The sequence below is a fragment of the Megalops cyprinoides genome, chromosome 23 (assembly GCF_013368585.1).
Source record: "Megalops cyprinoides isolate fMegCyp1 chromosome 23, fMegCyp1.pri, whole genome shotgun sequence".
In the NCBI taxonomy this organism is placed as follows: Eukaryota; Metazoa; Chordata; class Actinopteri; order Elopiformes; family Megalopidae; genus Megalops; species Megalops cyprinoides.
Window position 1 is genome coordinate 22,433,856 of NC_050605.1, and position 20,425 is coordinate 22,454,280.

At 48.2% G+C, this 20,425-nt stretch overlaps 1 protein-coding gene across 1 annotated transcript; it reads right to left on the reverse strand.

The window, feature by feature from the left end:
- Positions 1-489: 489 nt before the first annotated feature.
- Positions 490-15,595, reverse strand: LOC118770089 (gamma-secretase activating protein). Its single transcript, XM_036517511.1, has 32 exons — positions 15,218-15,595; positions 14,936-15,012; positions 14,502-14,558; positions 14,344-14,413; positions 14,074-14,121; positions 13,245-13,333; positions 12,863-12,932; positions 12,630-12,679; positions 12,298-12,402; positions 11,875-11,931; positions 11,659-11,705; positions 11,049-11,134; positions 10,865-10,867; positions 10,347-10,418; positions 10,106-10,183; positions 9,695-9,787; positions 9,034-9,254; positions 8,731-8,800; positions 8,554-8,633; positions 8,337-8,417; positions 7,482-7,616; positions 7,116-7,174; positions 6,711-6,742; positions 6,208-6,269; positions 5,635-5,730; positions 4,695-4,765; positions 4,232-4,326; positions 3,599-3,718; positions 1,772-1,833; positions 926-1,030; positions 697-793; positions 490-605 (listed from the first exon to the last, which is right to left on the reverse strand). The coding sequence occupies exons 1-32, from the start codon at positions 15,303-15,305 to the stop codon at positions 505-507; spliced, it is 2,577 nt and encodes an 858-aa protein (XP_036373404.1). The 5' UTR covers positions 15,306-15,595; the 3' UTR covers positions 490-504.
- Positions 15,596-20,425: the final 4,830 nt, after the last annotated feature.

A 20,425-nucleotide genomic window follows, 5' to 3' on the forward strand; every position in this document is an offset into this window, starting at 1 on the left:
TGACCCCCCTGCCTCGCCCCGCCCCACACTGGCCCCCCCGCCTGGCCCCGCCCCCCACTGACCCCCCTGCCTCGCCCCGCCCCCGCCTCGCCCCACACTGGCCCCCCGCCATGCCCCACGTTGACCTCCCTGCCTCGCCCCGCCCCCTGACTCGCCCCACACTGACCCCCCTGCCTCGCCCCGCCCCCCGCCTGGCCCCCCGCCACACCCCACACTGGCCCCCCCGCCTGGCCCCCCGCCACGCCCCACACTGGCCCCCCCGCCACGCCCCACGTTGACCTCCCTGCCTCGGCCTCCCCCCCGCCTGGCCCCCCCGCCACGCCCCACGTTGACCTCCCTGCCTCGGCCTCCCCCCCGCCTGGCCCCCCGCCACGCCCCACACTGGCCCCCCCGCCTGGCCCCCCGCCATGCCCCACGTTGACCTCCCTGCCTCGCCCCGCCCCCCGCCTCGCCCCACACTGACCCCCCCCGCCTGGCCCCGCCCCCCACTGACCCCCCGATGCCTCACTTCTCCTCCAGCCCCAGCAGGATGAGCGTCTGCTTCAGTGCGGTCTCCTCCACGAAGCGGGCGTCCACGTTCTCCTGCTGCTCAAACGGGTTCTGAGCTGCAGGGAGAGGCACAGAAGAGTCTGTTACACACTGGAAAAGACACCACATGGAGCGTGAGACAGGGTGCTTTACAAATGCTGTAAATACCCAGATTTTCCATATCGGCGAGGAGTTTGGCCAAGTAGGTGAGGGGCAGAAACTCCGGCTGGAAGCATGGCTTCTCCCTCTCCATGAAGCCAGACCCCTATAAACAGCGACAGATTTACTCAGCTGTATATATAAGGACACTTAAAAACCGCTTTAGTCTCAGAAACATCTCGGTCTGTGACCTCAAAGTCATTAAAGCTGAAAATGAACAGATGACAGTAATATTTACTTTGGTCTTGGCGTGTTTTTCGAGGAGTCCTTGGACGTACTTCCTGGATATACAGGCCGAGCTGATTGGATGATCCCAGAGCTGATAGATTTTCTGCTCCATGGACTGAGGGCGGCAGGACAGTTAGTTCATCACGCTTCTGATAAACCCCTCATCTATATTCAAACCCAAACCAAGGTTAGGCTGCAGTTATTCTAACGTGTATAGACTGAAATGCATTTCCAAACCAATGTGTCTCCAGCAATGAATACTACTGCTTACTGTGTACACTCCATATGTGGATGTTTGTCATGCATCTGTGCAAATAGCTTCTCTCAGTCGTAGCTCTCTTTTAGTCACTGCTTTTGCCGTGAAGTCTTTACATTCCAAAAAGACACAAAATAGTTTCAAAAAAGAGCAAAGACACTCAGCCGTAAGCAGTGAATTGTGGAAATATAACGTTTACCTGCATGAGACATTAACTGAAGAGGAATTAGTCACTCTCTCATTGCTGCCCTCTCCGACACTTAAGTGCCAGGATTGGAAAACCCTCATAGACACTCAACTAAGAGTGGTGAGTTTTGTAAATACACAATGTTCACGCGTGAGTGAACTTTGGAGGAAATTAGCTTCTTCCCTCCAACGCTTCCGGGCCAAGCTTGGAAAATGTATTCTGTCTCTCAGAATCAGGAGTCACATTCCATCACTCCCTCAGAGAGGAAATTACTGACGTCCCGTTACATGACAGGACCGAGGAGCGGTCGGGCGTTATGAGTCTGGAGGCTTAGTTTTATGGAGGTTTCGCTTTTATTCCGTCTCGGAGGTAAAACAGCTGTGACCGCGGGAGGCGGGAGGAGGACACCTCACCTCAGGCAGTCTTTTCATGATGCTGAACTTGAGCTGTTCGTTGTCCTCGCTGTTGTCGAGGTCTGTGAGAGCAGGAAAAGAAGCGATTAACCCCACGATCTACATGGTCTGCACACTCTACACAGCTGTGCTCTTTTCAGTTTGAGGGAAAAAGTCTGTCACTTTTATCGTTTCAGACATCTTAATAGCTGTTACAGAAAGGAACAACAAAGGAAATGGTTATTGCATGCGTTTTGCATACTGTGTAAGACTGGCAGGGTGTAAAAACTTGTCAGAAAGCTGCAAAGACAACGTGTTTTATGCAAATGATTGCTCACTAAGAGCTGAGAAGCAAATGTCCCCCCTCCTGCCTCTGCCCGGTGTGCAATAATGCCATAAATATCATTAATCACAAACACAATTCGGGTTACACAAGAAGCGCATCCATAAAGTCTGTTTTCTTTGAGGAGAGCTTCGTGTTGTGACAACTGGCCAGGCGAGCAGCATCGGCTTTGCCGTGCAGCTGCTGAGGTTGCATTTCGGGGATTTCCGACAGACTCCCGATTCCTCAGAATGCACACCCACCGTGTCCCCCTTCAGCTGACTGTTACAGCAAACTGAACGAGTGTCCACTCCAAATGTGTCCACCCATGAATGATTTAGTGAAGACACTTGGAGGGCAATTTAGAGGAGTGTCTATGCTTAAAAATGCACAGTTGGAGAATTCTCCAGTGTTTATCTGTTATCTGTATAAAACGGGCGTTTCGGATGCGAAGTTAGGTCTCTGGGTGAACCGGATTCAGGGTAGGAGATGTGGCTGTATTTAGTGGGTTTCAAACGGCCCCGCGGGGAGAGATTTGTGACTCCCTGCATGCGACATATGCTCCTCTACCCTCATAACTCAGACAGACACATTGCCAAACACACTCCGTGCAGTCCTGCCATGTAGACACGCATAAACGTCTCACTGCACATTCAGAGAATGAATTGTGATCATCCCCTCTGATAATACATCTGCAGGTATATAAACGAAGAATCCAAATACGGAAACTCCGCGCGTGACTGTGGTAGGTGGATGAGGGCTGAATTATTCCTCGTGTTTGGAAAGGTTAGTCTCATTCACGCTACACTGGGCGCTGTGACCAGTAACCCAGAGGTGACACAGTAGTATTTTCCGCACTCATCTTTGAAAAGCGCCTCCTCCTCAGTGCTTGAAAGAGACTTTTCTTTCGCCTGATCCACTGTGTTGTATTTGTGTCCTCTGGTGACTGGACTGACCTCTGGGAATAAATGAGTCCCATAGACCTCAGATGGCCAGCTTTATTTAAAACCGAACGCAGTGACCTGTTGTTGTAATAAATCTCTGAGTGTAATGCACATGCCACAGCGATGAATGCTGGGAGATTCCAGCTCATAGTGGAAAAGTACATAGGAGATGGCAGGGGTAGACACGCCGGGCACAGAGCAGCGAGCCCCGCCTCTCGTAGAGAATTCCACTGAAGGAGGAGAGTCCTGGCCAGCACTCAGAGGGTAATTTAACTGAAATGAGTCAGAGTATCCATGGTACAGTTAACACGCTACAGGGTAAATAAGGCCGTTCTGTGACACGATTTCATTCCATGTCACAATTTCATTCCGTGTCATGATTTCACAATTCAGTAGAATTTCTTCCTTCGAAAATCCCACCCCCCCCCATCATCAATGACCGAATGATTCTCTCCCTTTAAACCTCAGCCGAGGTTTGTGGCGAGTCTTTGGGTGTGTGGTTTAACTTAGGGGCTCCGCTTCGGCAGGGGTCAGGGCTGAGTGACGGCGGGACAAGCGTGCAGGTGTCGCTGGGGTACGCACCTGTGATGAGGCGCGAGACGAAGGGCTCGGTGAGCTGCAGCAGGCCGTGGTCCACGTGCTGCAGGAAGGCGTGGCGCGGCAGACAGCGCAGCCCCAGAACAGCCAGCAGGGTGTGGTAGCCTGCGTAAAAACGGGGCAGGACTGAGAGCCAGACTGCACATTCAGCGCTGACCACCCAGCTCTCAGCACTTTACAAGAGCACTTTACAAGAGCACGCAGCCCAGCCTGCAGTAGCCTCTGCTGTGTCCCTGAGAGGCTCTGTCACTGTCCTGGCCACGGAGCCTCTCTCCTGCTCCCACACGCTCTGTCACCGGGCCCTGCAGACCCGCACCCTGCAGCCGGGCTGAGGCAGGCCGGCACACAGAGCCGGAGGAGGATTCTGCCTCTGGAGAGAGGCTTATAGACTCTTTCCACAGCACACATCTGGATCAATAGCCCTTCTGTTTGGCCACAGCACCGCTGCAGTGTTCCTCTGTGTGTGTGATGCATTGCAGCCACTCTGCGGGGCTCCAGTGGAAGATGCTGGTCATGCTCTTTAAAGGCCCTGAGAGGGGATGGCCACCCTTTCCTCACACTGTGGGTTGAAATAATGGTCATGGCGGGTCACAGATCTCCCTCAGAGAGTGGGCTTACCAGGGGGGAGGGGCAGGCAGAGTCCTTTAGTGGCTTCCAGAATCCGGCACATCATGTGAAAGACGGCCCACTCGGCCGAGCTGCCCTGATGCTTACTGAAGGAGAGAGACACAGAACAGAGGGGGAGGAGTCAGACACACAGAACAGCCCAGGGAGAGGAGTCAGACACACAGAACAGCCCAGGAGGAGGAGTCAGACACACAGAACAGCCCAGGGGGAGGAGTCAGACATACAGAACAGCCCAGGAGGAGGAGTCAGACACATAGAACAGCCCAGGGGGAGCAGTCAGATATACAGAACAGCCCAGGGGAAAGTAGGGTGAGGAGTGTAGGGTTGAAATCACACTTGAGCTTTAGGACCTTGCATTCAGATCTGCAGTGAGGTGAAGTGATCTCTCTCACACACACACACACACCTGACATCTCACACACTCCAGTCACATGACCTGGGGGAAAGCACTTACAAAGAAAGCACGGCAGGTCCTAGCTTATGCTTCAGCCACACTGTCTCCAGCATGTGTCTGACCAGCTCCAGCTAGAGACAGGAGAGAAGGTCAGAGCGGAGAGGAAACCTGCCTGCACACCTGTCCCCTCACCTGCCCACACACCTGTCCCCTCACCTGCCTGGCTACCCCTCTAATCCCCAAGGCTAGCCATTTCATGGTTCACTGTTCCCCCATCCCTTCAAAACAGTAATCCACACTGAGACCTGGCAGGAACTCTGACGTTTTTAATGATACACAAGAGCAACATACACACACAGACATGCACGCACACACATCAGCACACATACCCTGCATACACACACAGGTGTGCATACACACATCAGCACACATACCCTGCACACACATACAGGCATGCATACCCTGCACACACATACAGGAACACATGCACATAAGCACACATACCCTATACCCACACACAAAAATATATACATATATATACACAAGCATGCATGCACACACATAAGCACACATACCCTATAAGCACATACACACAGACATGCACACACACATACACACACACACACCCACGCGTGCACACACCCTCCACATGCACATGTACACACACATGCACCTGCTGAGACCTCGTGAATCACTTCCTCCCGTGTTCTACTGAAATAACAGGATGTTTCACTCCTGCGGTCATTTCCTTTTCACATCTTGGAAATGGTTGTGTAAAAACGTGTCAGTGTTGCTAGGCAAAGCACAACTTGTATTCTCTGGAAACACATCTACGAAGCACATGTTCCTGTTCTGCTGACCATCACTAAGACAGAGAACATGCAAGTTCAACTCTTCATATCAGTAAATGCTAGCTTCCGCTATGCCAGTCCTCATTTCTCACTTTAAAAAGCAAAGGGAAATGGACACAACCTGATAAAAGGGAACAAAGACCACAAACCAGCTTTGCAACATAATTGACAACCAGAACGTCAATCTTCTTCTTCCCCAGGCGAGGTAAATGTCTGTTTAAATGCTCTCGCAGCTTGTCCACCATCTGCATGAAACACGAGACACAGCAGACAGCCCAGTTTAGGGGGTTAATTTATTCAGTTTTACACTGACAGTCGAGATTTTACAAAAAATCTAAACCCTCAGCCTCTGTTGAGAGACGTTTCTCTTGCTCCAAACACTGACACCGTGCTTTGATTTGAACAGGAAAGGTGGGGAGTGGGTGTAGCCCTGAGTTTTCTGACCTTGCGGTAAGGAGGGGGGGGAACCGAAACAGAACACCCAGTGTGATCGGAAGTTTCTAAAATTAAAACCCTGCAGCCTGATGCTCAGTTCCTGGGTACTGCGACGGTTTCTCACATCTGTGAACGTATATAGCATGTGAGGTATATAGCAGCATGCATGAACAGTGACACAGAGAGCCAGTACCACCCTGGATATTTCCAGCTGAATCTGCTCGGAACGTTGTGCATCTTTCTGGGGCCTGCTGCAGTTGGCTGCTGCGCAGTTGCGCTGGACTTACCAAGCCTATCAGCGCCCTCTGCTGTTGGTCCTCCTCCTGGAAGAGGGGCACCACCTTCTTATCTAGAGGAGAGCAGGGCAGAGCCGTTAGGCGCAGGTCACAGAGACAGACCGACCAATCAGTGACATCCCAGCTCCCGCTGACAGCGTGCTGAGGGATCAGTGCTTGGCTGTGGTGGGGGAGGTATGGCCGTTCCAGCTGCACTGACCCCCCAAAATCCGCCTGTCGGTTCAGGGAGAGGGCGGCGGGGCTGGAGGCACAGCAGAGGAGGAGGAGGGGGACTTGTAGCCCCTTCCTCCTCTTATGTAACCAGGCAGATCTCTGTCTCATTTTTCTGAATAGCCCATGATTAACAACGCACAAGTGCGCTGAAGTATGAGAAAATGAAATCTGAGCAAAGGGGATTTTGCCGTGAGACAAAAGGATTTCCCACTGGCCGTGCCCCATCGTGGCGGAATAATCCGAGGGGAAGCTGCAGACTTTTCGGTGCGGTAATGTCTTACCTAAGCGCCAGGTGTCCACCATGGACAGAACCCTGAGGTAGAAAGGAGAGAGAGGAAGGAAGCCATCAGCGGCGGCTTGCAGTGTGACCGCACGTCTCAGACCAGCTCTGATCATTAATATGGTCACTCTGTCATCTGGAGTTTATCACGCAAAATCAGTTCCTCTTTTACAGTAAATCACACGATCATTCTGCTGGTGTCGGGTAGTAAACAGGATAAAGGAGACAGCCACATCAGCCGTTTCATACACCGCATGTAAGCACATTTCCACGCGGAGCTGACCCCTTCCTGCCGCTGACCTCCGGTACAGTCCTCTTACTGTGCTTCCTATGGTCACATCACACTTTCACTCACCCAAACGCTTCCCACAAACGCTACATTCTACACATTCTGTTCTCCACCTACTTTCTGGTGTTCTCCTCGATGTGCCGTAAGCTGCTGGAAGACTTCTTCTCCTCTGCGCTCTGAAACAGACAGACACACCCATATTGTCCGCTCTCAAACAATGAATGTTTTTCTCTTCTTTTAGCGTCAGACAGCAGATGATTAAATTGGCCTGCTCTGTCCCCTTTGTGCTGAGTGTACCAGTAAAAGCTGAAAACACGAGTTATTTCCAAATGTACAGTCCAAATGCACAGTGAATACAATGGCCAGCGAGTACAGGAAAGAGGAAAAGGAAAATCAAATGGATCCCCAAGGTCGGGTCCACGGCCCATCTGGCACGGGCCCAGGGCCCAGCACCGATGGGGTGCACGGCGCTCCGATCCTCACCAGTTGGGCCAGTAGTCGTGTCCAGTCGGCCTGGATCTGAGAGGTTCTGTATCTGGGGTGTGGAACCGCCTCAAAGTATTTCATCTTCTCCATGTTCCACTGCAGTTCCTCCCAGTACCCTTTGAAGTTCCTGGCCTTGTTCCAGACACACACAAAACACACACACACTCAAGCAACAATGTGCAGAACAGGCACCGGTCACTTCGAGGGGGGCTTACTTTGTCTTGCCCAAAATTATTTGTATTTCACAGAAAACAAGTTTGTTTTCAGTGTTTGTTTGTCAGTCAGCGTAGGCATTTGAGCTGTGTGAGGCTTTTCAGTGTTAACAGATGTCCACAATGACATCACTTGTTCATTCATTTAAAGGGCTTGATCAAATTTAAAAAAATTAATTGTCACAGCTTTAGCATAGTTTCAAAACAATATTTTACGATGGGAATGTCATTTTTAAACCTCTTTAATTTGTAAAAACACACTGTGGTTTTTAAAATAACAGACACTTTTTAGAGGATTTTCCTTGCCTGGCCTTCTCACACATTTCATTAATTAGACATGCGTTCTTCACCGGTTAGTTCTCCCTTCTGCTGAGCTACTTCCTTTGCTAAGTCTGCCATCTAGTGCATATTTAAAGTACTGCAGCCTAAACGTGTCGTGGACAGAAGTCTGCAGGACGCCTCAGGTCACGTTACATGTGCAGAATTCATAGCTGAAGTGAATCTGTCTGTCCTTACAGACACAAAGGCAACATGAAAGAGCAGAAATATCAGTGCGGGGTTAGGGTTAGGGTTAGGGTTAGGGTTAGGGTTATGGGTCAGGGTATGGGCATTTCAAGAGAAGGTTTGTAAGAGGCTTTACCTTCCCTTTGAACACAGGCTGAGACAGGAGCTCGGAGGTGCATTTTACTCCAGGGATCTCCTTCAGACCAGGAGCCAGGTCCTGAAAGACACACACACACACACACACACACATTCACACACACAGTCTTACACCCTGGGAAGTGAGGGTGAATCTTATTCATGAGGGCCCCCACAGCCCTGTCAGGGTTTATTTATGGATTCGTGGACCTCCTCACCTTCTTCTCAAACACAGAGGAGTATGGCAGCACTTTATCCAGACTCAGAGACTGCTGGTACACCATCCTGTACAGGGATGCTGCCAGTGAGGAGAAAACACACAGTATTTCCACACTTACAGGGAGAATACAGAGCTCCAGTCCTGCTATCACAGCCAGCACCATAACCACACTCACCCAGGATGAACTCTTGAATTTGATCAAAGGTGTCTAAAGTCATGACGTTCTCACAGAGCCAGTCGATGATCTGCACAGAAGAGTGAGAGTGACGTTCACAGAAGCCAGTGTCTACTAGGTCAACACAGCAACAGCAGCGGTGCTTAACTCGGAGGGCAACTCGCCAGCACCTAACTGAATTTGCCCGCTGTCCAGTCACACTGCGCTCATTTACCAGCAGACCCAGATTTCAGGAGGAGTGTTTTCCACAGAAACAGACACAGCCATGACCATTTCCCTCATGTCCCCCACACTCCCCCGCACCTTCAGCTCCAGCTCTGAGTCCGGGCTCAGGTAGACCAGCATGCAGTGCAGGACGGCCAGGCGCTGGGAGTCCAGCCTGCTTCTGTACAGCAGGTCGAGCAGGAAGGCCTGGCTGATGTCTGCTTTGTACACGATCCCCGCCCGCACGTCCAGCAGGGACGCCTCGGGCAGATTCAGAAACACACTGCCCGCCCCCAGCTGACACAGCCTGGCATCCTCACCTGCGGGGGGGGGGGGGGGGGGGGGGCATGAGGACTGAGCTCCACACTCAGCCCACGGGCACCACCACACCAGTCAGACTGACCACACTAAGTCCAAACCACTAAAGTGGCTATGTTGTTTTGGGGGGTCTCATCATAATGCAGCCCACTGATAGTTTCTTTAAGGAGTTCAATACAGATGCAGAAGCAGATCTGTACCTATTTGTGTGTATCTGTGTGTATCTGTACCTACCTGTGTGTACCTGTGTGTATATGTGCATACCTGTGCATACCTGTGTGTATCTGCACCTACCTGTGTGTACCTGTGTGTATATGTGCGTACCTGTGCATACCTGTGTGTACCTGTGTGTATCTGTACCTACCCGTGTGTACCTGTGTGTATCTGCACCTACCTGTGCATACCTGTGTGTACCTGCGTTTCTCCTGCACTGCAGTCTCACCTGACAGGAAGATGCTGTGGCAGCACAGGTCCTGCTGCCTGCTGTTGATGAGGTGCAGGAAGCCCCCAGCCAGGTAGACCACGATGTAGTAATCTGCAACAACAGCAAGGCAGGGCTTTGTGTGAAAAGCAGTCATCTCACAGCACCCGTGATGTAATGGTTACAGAGTTATGGGTTGAAAAATAGAAGGTTGTTGGATCAATTCCCAGACAGAATACTGTTGTCGTCCTGTTAAGCGAGGTACTTGACCTGAATTACCTCTATTAATATCCAGCTGTATAAATGGGTAATATGTAATAAAAAATATCCAAGGCTGCCCTGGATTAGGGTCTGTGCTTGGCACGTAATTAGTAACATAATGTAATTAAAACAGGGACAGTTTTAATTAGGGCATCCCACAGGCCTACTCACCCAGGAAGAGAAAGAGCAGGTCAGGGTTGCCGCGGAGACGCCGGCCCTGCTGAGCCACTGTGAAGGTCTTGCTGCAGCCTGTGTGGGACAGAGCGCAGTCACATTCACTCACACCGAAGGGCTTACATCACTGCGCTCGCCGAGTGCTTTACCAAACACACCGAGCACAGCGGAGCGTTGCAGCCTTCAGCGGCGCTGTGAAAGACCGCCGGCTGCACAGGCAGGATGCAGGGGCACGTACCTCTGTGCACAAAGGCGATGGTGTAGGAGATGTCCTCCTGTGCAGGGTGGCTGTAGCAGACACACATGCTCCCTGCAGCGCAACACAAGAGCAGAAGCTTTGGAACGGGTTTTTAAACTGCAAACATGCAAACCAACATACAGCAACGTTTAATTAGTTACTACCTATAGCTGCTGTAACATATCCCCGTCAAAGAATCTGAGCCGTTGCAGAAACTGAATGTTATTGTTGTGAGTGCGGGTTACACAATCCATGAATCATTGTGCTGATTTTAGAAAGTGAAAGTCCCTTCAATCGAAAATAACCTTATTATGAAACCCCCTGTTGTATCATCATGATTTGCGAGAGACAGTTTAGATTTCCTGTTCTGAAGACTGGGGGGTTGATAATCCCCCTTTTAATCACAGCAGAGGTGACAATTTCCCCATGCATGTGTTGGATTGTAAGTAATTTATTAATTATTATTGTTGTTGTTATTATTGTTGTTGTTGTTATTATTATTATTATTATGAACTTACTCTCTGGTAGGTCCACAGCCCATGTGAGATATGCATTCGATATAAAGACAAAATAAGAGAGTGAAACGTGAAAGTGGCATTCAGCTGGTGTAGTGCATGGGTGGAACAAATACGTGGCAGGACTTTTACTTTACAGATGTACACTGACACACATGGCTTATGCAGAGGCCTGTTCACAGCCCACCTGCCCTGCTGCTGAACACCACCAGCTTCGGTCCCTCATCGTCCTGCCTGTCCTCTTTGCAGTGGTCGTACCCCAGGCTAACAAACCTGCAAATCAGATAAAATTCAGTGGTCTGCGTTCATACTCTCTGTTGTTTAAGAAATAACCTGTTGTTCTGTGCCTTAAATTCTCCAAAGTTTGTTTGCCCTGTGAAAAAATAACCTTAAATTAAAATTAAAATATTACATTCATAAATAACAAGATGAATAATGATGGATAAAACCAATGATTGATTCGTACAAATGTATTTGTCATAGCCTCTGTGTAAAAGGTATTTTGCAGTATATGTTTTAAGAATTTATAATATGGGATCTTTTTATTCATTTCAGAGTGAGGTTTCCCTTTCCTTTTACTCACCCTTACAAACAAACCCATAACAGAGCCATGGAAACTGCTGTTATTACTGCACAGTAATACCCTACTACAGCCCTGGGACTGAAACTGTTTCCGTTATTCTGTACCGGAGCTTTGCATTATACTCTCGGCAGGCAATGTGTCACCCGCTGTAATGCATGACACAGTCATGGTCCAACAAACTGCAGGGCTGAGAGAGAGACTCACAGACACTTACCTCACAGAGGTGAATAGATGGGCAGGCAGTTCCAGTGACAGCTCAAACTAGCAGAGAATGGCAGCACAAGAGGAAAAAAATAAACTAAAGTGACTGATCATCAATAATAATAATAATAATAATAATCCAGTTCTCTGTTTTTTTTTTCCCTGCCGGCTTCCCAGAGATTTCTTTCAGAGCATAATAAATCTGTTATGAACAGTGAAATAGTCTTACCAGAGTTTCAAAGTTCCGGTCTGGGTAAAACTGCACACATTTCAGCATGGATTTTTCCTGATTTATGGGGAATAATTCACCATCAGCCATTTTATCCCTTTAGCAGACATGCTTATTAATGCCAATTCACATATTTCACATTTTTACACAGCAACTTGCATAGCTTACACGGTAACACATTATCATTTATACAGCTAGATATTTTCCTGCTGCTTACGAACCTTCGGTTAAGCCACAACAGCATTGCCCTGCCTGGGTTCTGATTCCGGAAACCCCTTGGTTACAAGCCCTGTTCTTAACCCTACATGCCAGAGCAATGTCTTGGAAAAGCTCGTGACAGCAGATGACAACAGAGGCCAGGGTGATTTTGCATTGCCTAGAAGCTGTAAGACTGAGGAGCAGGGAGAGGGCTCTGGGCGTTACCCTGGGGATGAGGTAGAAGAGTCTCTGTGTGGCCACGTCCCACTGCACCCAGGTGAAGTCCTCAGCCACCCTGTCTTTAACCAGCCGCTCCGGGTTCTGGATCACCTGCAACGGTGGCTCCAGTTAGTCTGTGATGTCATAATGATGAAGCAAAGGGCGGCCAATCACAGAAGCAACCACCTTATATAGCTCCCTATATAGGTATAGGTCCCTTTCCCATAACATTTTTATCTTCCTTATCTCAAACCTAAATCCAAAGCAGAAATTAAATTTGTGAATTAAAACGTCTTTGAATGCTTTTAATGATGCATTCTGAAGCGCAGAAGACTCACCACTCTGTAGCCTTCTTGCTTGGTAAGGAATATGTGGAACTGTTCAATATCTGCAAATGTAAAAACGTAGCATAATAACATAACATGTCAGTTAACATAAATCAGTCCTTACTAAACAAATCAGTCCTTGCTAAACAACAACAGAGACCACTGCATGTGAACAGCCCCCTGACTGCAACCTAGGGGGGTTTCTTTCTCTTCCCTGAATTTAGGGCTGCTTCCCAGGTACTCACATCCATCCTCTGCAATCAGCAGCAGGTGGCTCTCCAGAACGGACGGCTTCTCAGAGTCGGGGGCTAAAAACTGGGAGAGGGAGCAGAGCACCTCAGAGCTGCGGCGATTCACAGGCATAAGGCACAGTCACTGAGCACACCAATCACAATGTACTGCCAGTCAAATTATACTAATAAACACGGCAACACTACAACAATAATAGAAAAAAAATAATGGATTATGCGCTTGCATTACACCCACGTTTTACATTCTCACGAAAGCAGAAGTGCACAGGACACCCAGAGAAACAGGGAGACGGACGAAGTGAGACGCCCTCACACTCACGCTACAGCTCCCTGCTGCTAAGCACTTTAATGCCGTTAATCGCAGACTTGACTGTACCTGGACTCTGATCCCACAGTCTACGGCTTTCAGGACTTTGATGTTGTTTTTCGGGTGTATCTCGATGAGCAGCGTCTTACACTTTGAAACTGGGGGGAGGGAGAAAAGTCATTCAGGTTTATGGCTGACTTTGAGCAGAATGGCCCAACCACCTGACCTGCCTCTGAAGCCCTTTCCCAGCTGCCCCTGTTTCCTGTATTCAGCCTGCTGCTTCCACAGTGTAGGACCCAGGCACTCCAATCAAACAAAACCACTTCTACGGAATGACTTTAAAGACTAGGTGCAGCCTACTTCAAGTATCCATAATACTGAGTAAAAAAAAAAAAACAAATTCATAAATCAAATTAATTATCACCATGGCACCAGTTTCACAAAATTTGTAACATATTTCAGGTACCCAACAGGCTACAGAGCAACAATGTTTTTTTCTATGCTTACTTTGTTAGTACAAAGACAACCAAGTATATACAGGTAAGTATGCCTCACAGATAAACACAGGTAGGTATGCCTCACAGGTAAGTGCAGGCAGGTATGCCTCACAGGTAAGCAGAGATAGGTATAGCTCACAGGTACGTGCAGGTACATATGCATCACTGGTAAGCAGTGGTAGGTATGCCTAACAGGTAAGTATGCTGCACAGGTAAGTATCTCTCACAAGTAAGCACAGGTGTTACAGACTCCTGTCTGCAAACAGTAAAAAACTGATGGTTTAGACATCTGATGAGACACCTGGAGTTATTTACTCCCCTTGCGGACCCAACATGTTCCCCACTTAGCTGTGAATCTCCCATGATTCCCTGCTTCCTGTGTGGGGGGGTGAGATGTGTACCTGGAATCAGGCGTTCCTCCCGCTTTGACTTCTGTGACAGACTGATGGCTGAAAAACAGGAAATTACCACAGAACTCCTGAGAGAGAGGACACCCAAACACCTGAAGGCGGCAAAGCTTACCACCCTCTCGCAGGTGAAAGCATGACAGCACACAAGGTGTTAACTGGTGCTCTCGGGCCTGCTTTGTTCACTGCGCTTAAGTTTGTGCAGACTGAGGTCTAAGTGGTATCGGGGATTGCCTGGCGCTTCTCTCCTCAAGAGAATCTTACCTAGCAGGGTTTCCTCCTTGTTTAGGGAGCAACTGCTTACAAACACCTCCTTGTCAAACGTGTACAGGACCTGTAAGGTTGTAGGAGACGGGGTTAAACCAACATCACTCCTCCTCTAGCGCATGCCACCGAGAATTCCGTCTCCTGCGGTATTTTACCTTGTTCTGCTTTGTACCGGGATCGTATTTTCCTATCCGGGTGATACAGGCCGGACCCTGTCCGAGAACACAAAGTGTACGGAACACAGTGGTTGTTTAAATGTGAAAGCCGCTTAAATGAACAGCGTTTGAGGTGGACCTGAGAAGAACAGCTCAACTGATCACTCAGTGACAGCAGTCCGAGACCCACGCCCCACGCCCACCCACACACACATTGTCAATTCTCCGCTAAACTAAAACACTTAGTATCAGAGACCTGCTATCGAGACTCCCAATATAATATTACATGGAAACATTTGAAGATTTATTTGTAAAGCAGCTTTAGCTGCAGAATTTTGCTCTCAGATTAACAGCGATTACGAGTAGCATTAATACTTTGTCAAAAGGGCCACACGACCTTGCACAAACACAAGTTGATATTCGCGTTTACTTACTTTCCAGGAATATAAAACACCTCCATCTTTTTCCACGTTGATGACTCTGACATCTGCTTCTGACAAGCTACATGGATCTAAAAATTAAATCACATAAATCATTACTATTCCCTGTTAATTATCTGCCTGACGTTGCCATAGGTGATTCTCAGAGCTTTTGACTTGTGCGAATTGTAAAGTCAGACATTCTCAAGCATCAGTCTAAGTAGATACGAGCTGCGAGCTACTTACAATACTCAACAAATGCCGAGACTAATGCATTCTGCGCCGAAAATTACTTGCCTTTTATTCCTCTTCCGGAATCATCATTTCTTAAAATGTGCGGGATTACATCTTTCTGAAGATCAAAAGTTGCGCGTAGGTTGAGCATATGTGCAGGTTTATTCTCCACAGCACTTCCGGTCAGTAAAAAGCGAGCAGAAAGTTCTCCGGCACAGACATGCTAGAGACGCCCGGTTTTATCCCACTCGAAAGGTGCTATTCCAGCGGAGCAGCTTATGTCAAACGCGACATCATGTGATCGCGACAGTAAATGTTTTTTTTTCTCCACGCTTGAATAACGCGGATATTGTCGGTCGTTTTTTAACACAAGAACAAAGTGCACGCCCCGCTTGCCATGTTCCGTAACCTTCCTATTATTCTGCGCAGAGAACAATTCCCATTCAGTCCCACACGGAACAACGCTCGTTTTGAGCAAAGATGCGTTAAAACCCACCCTTCTGCGCGACGTCGGAATCCTCCTACGCCGATTGGTCGCTGCATAAATCAATCAGAGAGATCGGAATTTCTAACGCCTTCGCTGACTCAGTCACCTGATCTAGACAAACACAAGAATGAGAAATATGGAAGTGCAACTGAAGGTACACAAAGTAATTCTAGGCCAAGAGAAGTTGTGTCTTAATTTATCCTCATGATCTGTGTAACTTATAAACCTATTGCTCAGCGAAGAGATGTATAGTAAGATCTGATGAGCAAGAAATAATGAGTTATTGTTGTAGTTTAAAATAGAGACAGGTGATCGGGAAAGACACAATTAAATAATATCTGTTTCACAATGACGTTCTAACGTAGGTGGGAAATATTCGCGGTTGTTAAGGTGGACTTGTTTAAAGCGTTGTGAAAAGTACTCATGTGTTACCATTTCGTAATCCTCAATTGCAATTAACGGTTACGACCATGAGATGGCGCCATTGCGTTGTCGTATTGATTTGACGTTTGCTCAGTCATGAAAGATACTAAGATCATTGACATGTACATGTTAACACTGTTGTTCTTATATTTTTCAGTTTTAGACCTCAATAAACCAAACACGTTGGAACTAAAATATATACTATTGTTTTAACTGCATCAATATACAAGTGGTTTTTTTGTTGTTGGTTTTAAGACTATTCTTAGACCATCTGGTTACTCTTCAATGCCTGAAACAAATATGTACTTTATGGTGTTCTGAGCATACTATGTTGAGAGAGTCAATTGTTTGTCCAGTTTAATGTACAGATAAAGCTTAATTCAATTTTCCTGTTATTCACTGTGGTGAAGTTAAGGGCCACTTCATAGCAAATAAAAGGTAGTTAGCAGTGGGAACCAAGTTCAGTGTGGGCAACAATGTGGACAGGTGGTATGAAAAACTGAAACTGAAACCAGAAGGTCGTTGGTTCAGTTTTCAGTTGGTACACTGCTATCCTTGAGTAAGGTGCTCATTCTGGAAAGTTTCACAAAATATCTGCATACTGGAAAAAATGGGGAGGAAAGCGAAATGGAAGCTATGTAAACCACTGTGGATAAAGGCGTCTGCCAAGCAAACAAATTAAAAAAACTAACAGCACTGTTTGAATAATGATTCCCTGGAAGATTACATTTCAGTCTCGCTCAGAGCGAACGTAAATTTGCTTTACTGTCAGGAGAGCATTCTCTGTGCATCAGCTGGATGTGTGCTGAGATGTGTGTAAATTGGTGTTAAGTGCCGGGCGGCCGCCGCGGATGGTGCAGGAATCCAGTCCCTGCACAGCTGCTGATCACGAGCAGAGCCGTGTCTAACGCCAGGGATCGTGGGCTGATGAGTGACCCACGCAAATTGGGGAGGGCAGGGGGGGGACAGAGGCAGAGGGAGGAGCCTGAGGCTGCGTGACCCAGACAGGCCGTATACGGGACAGAGGCAGGCAGTGGCACAGCTTCACAGACATGGTTTTTACATTATATTATTGATATTATAATACATTATATTATTTAGCAGACACTCTTCTCCAGAGTGATTTACATAGGTTACAATTTGACTTTTTACCTATTTACACAGCTGGATATTTACCGAGGTAATTCTGGGTGAAGTACCTTGCCCAAGGGTACAGCAGCAGTGCCCCAGCGAAGAATCGAGCCAGCAACCTTTCGGTTACGAGCCGGTCTCCTTACCCCCCGGCAGCGGTATACTGTCCCGCTCCCTGGAGACTGGAGTCCCGGTGGCTTCAGAGTGTCCCTGCAGCAGCAGGTGATTCAGGTCCCCATCCAACCAATGAACCCGTTTAAGCGACGAGCTGGAAAGAAAACCCAGAACCCCATGGACTCTGAGCGAACACCACTGGTTTCAGATCATTGGTTACCAGGGCTACCAGCCTTGGCTTTTTCGGTGAGATTGGATTAATTGTGGCTGATTTCTCACTGAGATCAAAAAGGCAGCTGGTGTTCTGGCTTTTTCCTTAAACACTGCCTCAAGAAAAGCAACAGAAAATACATTTTGAGTCACAATATCAAGATGGATACATTCCTGAGCGGAAACCACCATATTTGTGTTTCCTAAGTGACCAGACTGATGTTTGAGGCCAGCTGACAGATTGGCCTTTTCTCTTTTTTTGGCTTTTCCAAAGCAAACATCGTTGAGACTTTGGCTTTTATTTTGGCCGTAACGTCATGGTTTTGGCCGTTTTGGTTGACAGATGATGTCACATTGGCTTGGTTTTGGAATCAGTCTGGAAGCCCTGCAAACTGCTTGTAAACACTGTCCCTGGAGTCTATAAAGTGCACAGCCTTTTGGTAGACATTTATTATTAGAATTGCAATATGAATCATAAGCCTTAAAGCACTTACACACACATATTAGTGACTTAATACAAAGCTTCACCCCTGCGCTGTCCTAAAACAGATGACAATATACAATTTTATGAGGTGCAGATGAGCTATTTGCAACAAACTGCAGCCAAATTCAAGTACCGCAGACAGCAGGCCGACATTTCCTGAGAACGAGCCTGTGTTGCATCCAGTGTAGCGGAATGCATGCCATCCGCCCGAAAACCCCAGAAAACCCAGGACGGCTAAATTACTGACTGTGTGCCATTCGCCCCTTACAAAGGGAGGCTTCTTCAAAGCGGGCGCTGGAGTGCCATTGTCTGGAGACGGCCGGCTTTTACAGCGGATGAAGTGCGGAACGAATGAGAATGCGCCGAAGCCCGGCCCCTTTAATCCCGCTTTCTGGAAGCACGGCCGCGCTTATGCAAATCCGCCCGCGTCTCTGCGCCGCACAGACGTCTTTCTTTCACCCGCTTCCTTGCATTGTCTCACACTCAGCCTGTTCCGGCCGGTTTTCCCGCCGCTGCGTGTGTGTGTGTGTGTGTGTGTGTGTATGTATGTGTGTGTGTGTGTGTATGTATGTGTGTGTGTGTGTGTGTGTGTGTGTGTGTGTGTGTGTGCGCAGCCTGTGTGGGACTTTTCCCTTCACCTTGGAGGACCCTGTGAAAATGGCCTCTCTGGTGGCTGGAATCGCAATTATGTGGAAATCTATATCTGACAGCGTAGTAGACCACACTGGTCTGGCGCCTTGGAGAGAGGGAGAGCGATTTTGGATGGGGCCCGCGCAGTAATTGGGAGTGCTAAAAAAGAGAGACATGTCATTTTGTGAGCCTGTGTGAGGGGTGAGGTGTGTGATGGGGCTGGGACAGGCTGGCTGCAGGCTCTGGAGACCGGAGTGGGCGGGGCCGAGAATGTTCCCAGCCCCGCCCCGTCTCCATGCGTATGGCCGTCATGCCACATCTGCAGCCCACAGCTGGGACCCGAGCCTGTGGTCTCTCTCTCACTGTCTCTTTCTCTGTCTCTCTCTTTCTCTCTCTCTCACTGTCTCTTTCTCTGTCTCTCTCTTCCTCTCTCTCTCACTGTCTCTCTCTCTGTCTCTCTCTTTCTCTCTCTCTCACTGTCTCTCTCTCAAATTCAAAATCGGACTCAAAGGTGCTTTATTGGCAGGACAGACACGCACTGTGTTGCCAAAGCAACGCCACGAACAGTAAAGCAAATAATTTCCTTGTTTGGGAGCACTTACTTTACATTGTAGTAGAAACTGGATTTCTGTGTCCACCTCTCTCATATTGTAGTCGTTGCAGAACCTGTCTTCCCTCACTTGCCAGGTTTGCCTTTTATCAGGTATCCCGCCAGGTTATAATCAGTGACATCTGCTCCAGTTGCAGTTGTGATCTTTATTATTCATCTGAACAGTTGTGCACCAGCTTGGAATTATGGTCAGCTTGAATTAACCTCTCTGTACCTCTGTACAACCTCCTCCTGTCCCCTGAGCCCTGTCTGTTAACCTGCTCGCTCATCGCTTACGCCGCTTATAGCCAGTTATAGCACAGATATAGCCAGTTTCAGCATGGTTATAGCTCTTTCCAAGGTAAGCATTCAGCTGAAGATGCACTGATGCTTTGGTATCGTGCAGTCCAACATTCTGATTCCTTCTAAATTCTTCTCTCATATTCCTTAGCATTCTGTCATTCGTCACCTGAGAGAGGAATGTAAGTATTCTGACAGAGTGTACCGTGCAATGATGAGGTCATTTCCTGGTTCCAGTTTTCTGAAGCTGAATTGGGCTCTGTCACAAGTGACATATTTTCCCCAGTGAAGTGTTCTCTGCTATTCTCTTGCACTGAGGTTGAGCTAAACCTAATCCACACAGAATGTCATCTGCCTCACGTCCCATGCAATAGATCAGTGTGTTAACTTGATACAGCAGAGGACTGAGGAAGCTTGTGACTCTAAATCTGTAAGAAATCAAATGTCTCTGGAGGACTTGTTTGATATGAGATCACTGGATCACTGAATTCTTCATATTAATCTTTGTATTTACTCACTACATGAACGCCCTGAATCTCTTCTCTCTCTCTCTCTCAAAGCGTTTTCACTGGATGCTTTCACCTGTTGTTTTTTTCACTCCATTTTCTCACACTTTTCCCTCCCAAAACCTGCATTGTTGCAACCTTTAGGGGCAGCGGCCGGGATTGCCTAGCAACAGTAGCTGCCTCGCTTTGCCTGAAGAGTCCACAGGTGACCCTGTTTGCTTACTGTACGCCTCTTGTCTAAAAATGGTACAAAAAAAGAACAGTATTACTAAATATCCACCCTCATCTATGCTCTCACCTGACCTTTAACCTCTGGATTGGCGTACAAAGACAGGGCCATGCCACCCTCTTCACCGTGTTGTGTGTATGGGTGAGTGAGAGCACAGAGAAGTTTTCG

What these genes read in the sequence shown, in the direction of transcription:
- LOC118770089 (XM_036517511.1), bottom strand. Translation starts at nt 15,305, where the DNA reads ATGCTCAACCTACGCGCAACTTTTGATCTTCAGAAAGATGTAATCCCG. An exon ending in CCGGTACAAAGCAGAACAAG is followed by an intron (nt 14,414 to 14,501) that starts GTAAAATACCGC and finishes ACAACCTTACAG; the next exon opens with GTCCTGTACACGTTTGACAA. An exon ending in GCTGATTGCAGAGGATGGAT is followed by an intron (nt 12,680 to 12,862) that starts GTGAGTACCTGG and finishes TTACATTTGCAG; the next exon opens with ATATTGAACAGTTCCACATA.